The following is a 3,277-nucleotide window of genomic DNA, read 5'->3' as shown; positions in this document are numbered from 1 at the left end:
ATTTTCTCACTTATCTTTAATAGCATCCTGCTTGATGCAGTGTGTCATCAACACAGTCTGCATGCTTACAAAGAGCAGCCAAGCATATTGCTTGTATAGGTGAACCGTTGACATGCAAAGTGCTCGCCACCTGTGACTCATTCCACTTAACGCCTCTAACTTTAACTGAATTATCGAGATTTTATTTATAAACATACAATTTAGAATAATGCTACTTTGATAGAAGAAAACTAACGGAAGTAGTGCCAAAATCCTAGGCGGCATGAAACGATTTGATAGAAAAGATTATTGTGTTTTAAACAGTCAAATGATAGAACGTTATGTAACATTATGTCAACTATTATGTCGAGTATATTGTATCATAGTTGTACAATTTATTGGTGCCATAAACTGGAAAAGTAACTTTAAAGCATTATATCATACACCTTATTGGTATTGCTTTTAATGGCAGCATTTTGCGAACAGTCACTCCGATTCGCTCTCTCGTGTCCATAATGTCATTCCTAGCAATCTCGTCAATTTCCCAATCAAATTCATGCAGTAATGATCCGAGTACAAGATGCAGCATACGGTGGGCCAAAGGAATTCCTGCACAAATCCTTCGTCCAGCGCCAAATGGAATCAATTCGAAATGCTGCCCCTTGTAGTCAATTTTTGAGCCCAAAAATCTCTCTGGCTTGAATGAAGATGGCTCATCCCAGCAATCTGAATCCCTTCCAATTGCCCACGCATTTACAAAAACTTGAGTGTTTTTGGGAATGTGATACCCCATGAAATCGGTATCTTGAGTAGCCTTTCGAGGGACTAGGAACGGAATTGGAGGATGCAATCGGAGGGTTTCTTTCACAACAGCCTGTAAGTAGGGCAAATTCTCGATGTATTTCTCTTCGAATTTGTTGTTCTTTCCAATTACCTCTGCAAGTTCATTTTTGACCTTGATCATTGTTTCAGGATGGGATAGGAGCTCGACCATTACCCATTCGATGGTGCTGCTGGTGGTTTCTGAACCTGCTAAAAACACCTCCTGCAACCAACGGAAAATACGGTATGACGTGGTAGTTTGTTTTATCAATCAAATTTTAACAAGTTCGTAGTAGTAAGATATGAAATGTGATTAATTCGTTGGAATTTGGCACAGGCATACCCCGGAAGCTATATTCTAATTAATTTGTTGCATCTGTTTTCCCCAGATAACTGGCCTCAATAGATCACATAACCAGAGACAACAAATATTTGGATGTCCAAAACATAAGATTTTCTCTGAATCATAAAATAGAAATCTTTCGAAGAATATTACCATTATGATTATATTGAGGGCATGATTTGATATTTTCTCGGGCTCATCCTTTCCATTTCCTTCAAATTGTAGCAAAACTTCCAGGTAGTCCTTTTTTTCTTTACCATCTTGCCGTTCTTTCAACCTCTCTGCAACAAATCCCGCAACAACTTTCAATGTTATTCCTTGATCACGATCCATCTTTCGTTTCAAACCTTGTGGATCGAGCCATTTGAGCCACGGGAACAAGTCAACTATGTTTGGATGGCCTGACCACTCCATTAGCCCCATCATAGCTGTGAAGAATTCTGATCCCTCTTCCGATTGTGGATCCACCAAGTCACGCGATAACATGAGGTTCCCCAGCATGTTGAATGAGGCCAGAAACACAAAGCGGGCCAAATGAATCCCCCCTGATTCTTTGGCTGAATCGGATTCCTTTTCAATCCACTGGATCATATCATTAATGCATCTTTGCCGAATGGATACAGTTTCATTGATCCTTTTGTTGACCAACATTTCTACTGTCATTATGCGCTTCATTACACGCCAATATGCCCCATAAGGGGCTAGCGACAATGCTGCCTTATTGAAGCCATTGGATTTCATGACCTCAGTGATAGTGCGTTCCACAAAGGTTATATCGTGGTTCTTGAAGAGCTCTGTGGCTGCCTTTGCGGTGAGCACTGCCATGGTGTTTATGGAACCGATCCTGAACCAAACAACAGGACCGTACTCTTTCCTTAGGTTGGCTATGGTTTTATGTGGCATGGCACCAAGTTGGAACATGTTACCAAACACTGGCCATCCTGGGGGGCCAGGCGGCAGCCGCATGGACTTGGATTTCATCCGCTGGCGTAGGAGGACCAGGGCTGGTGCCAAAATGACAATGCACCAAACAAAAAATTTCAATACCAAATCCATGTCTGGCAAAGTCTGGTAAGTTCTTGTTATTGAACCCCTTTTTGTGCTTTGGATGTATCGAAGTTTCATTATTTATAAGATAGCCTGCTGGGACTACTTTTTAATGTTTATTTGCTAAAATTTAATAGCGTGTTAGCTAACTTTGATGTTACTATGAAATTTGTTTATTGTTAGTCAACTTCTGCTAGCCTTCTTTATTATTTAGCTGATTTGTCTGCATTCTAGAACGAAGCAGGGAATCCTGCAAGAATCTATGCTCAGGGGACTCTCCCTCCCTTTATTTATGAACAATTTCTGGACATTAGTTCTCGTAGATAGTCCTTCTTCAGTCGTCCATGAGCTGCGTGTAATATTTATTTAATAATTGGCATCCAACATTTTGCTATATGAAAAGACCGCCTGCAATTATTCGTTTAAATCCGCAATTTTCCTGTCTTCATTAATAATTAAATTCCCCTTGTATTGGATGTTATTTGTTTATCTTACATTATACCACCAGTTAGTTAACTCTTGAATACGAATCTTTCAAGGGAATATGACAATATGTGAAATAAAGTAGTGTAAAACTGTCGCATGAATTTTTTTTAACTGTACTTAAAAAAGTCAAGAGCATCTTTTGGAACAGTCATCATTTTTAATGTAACAATAAGAGCCCATTTAGTATAGATTTTGCTTTCACTTTACGTAGGAGAGTTTTTGGAGAATGTTATCTCAATTTTTGTTTGAAAACTAATTTTTAAAAAGCTTCTTATTTTAGAAGTGTTTTTATAGAGTCACACTAAATCGGTTAGAAAAAACATTTTCGATTACAAAAGCTACTCCAAATGGGCCATAAACGTGTTTTTTTTAGGCTAAAAGTACAAGACATCATCAGGGGCGGACCCACATGGGGTCATGTAGGGTCAAATGACCCCACAGTTTTCTGGAATTTTTTTTTTTTTTTTTGCTGAAAACTTAATTTTTTGCCCCAAAAAATTCAAATCCTAAATCTATATCTGATGCTACCAAAAATCGTACCTGTAGATTTCCCGAGCTTGATGACTGGTGAGGAGCACGAACGTGATCTTCCGATACCTG

The 3,277-nt window shown here is 38.9% G+C and overlaps 1 protein-coding gene across 1 annotated transcript; it reads right to left on the bottom strand.

The window, feature by feature from the left end:
- Positions 1-308: 308 nt before the first annotated feature.
- Positions 309-2,454, bottom strand: LOC111382618 (cytochrome P450 76A2-like). Its single transcript, XM_023006646.1, has 2 exons — positions 1,298-2,454; positions 309-1,024 (listed from the first exon to the last, which is right to left on the bottom strand). Exons 1-2 carry the CDS (start codon positions 2,267-2,269, stop codon positions 413-415), a joined length of 1,584 nt encoding a protein of 527 aa, XP_022862414.1. The 5' UTR covers positions 2,270-2,454; the 3' UTR covers positions 309-412.
- Positions 2,455-3,277: the final 823 nt, after the last annotated feature.

Source organism: Olea europaea, unplaced genomic scaffold (genome assembly GCF_002742605.1).
Source record: "Olea europaea var. sylvestris unplaced genomic scaffold, O_europaea_v1 scaffold2538, whole genome shotgun sequence".
Lineage (NCBI taxonomy): Eukaryota > Viridiplantae > Streptophyta > Magnoliopsida > Lamiales > Oleaceae > Olea > Olea europaea.
The sequence above is the reverse complement of the archived record's forward strand: the minus strand, read 5'-3'. Positions and strand labels throughout refer to the sequence as shown.

What these genes read in the sequence shown, in the direction of transcription:
- LOC111382618 (XM_023006646.1), bottom strand. Translation starts at nt 2,269, where the DNA reads ATGAAACTTCGATACATCCAAAGCACAAAAAGGGGTTCAATAACAAGA. An exon ending in CCCTCAATATAATCATAATG is followed by an intron (nt 1,025 to 1,297) that starts GTAATATTCTTC and finishes CGTTGGTTGCAG; the next exon opens with GAGGTGTTTTTAGCAGGTTC.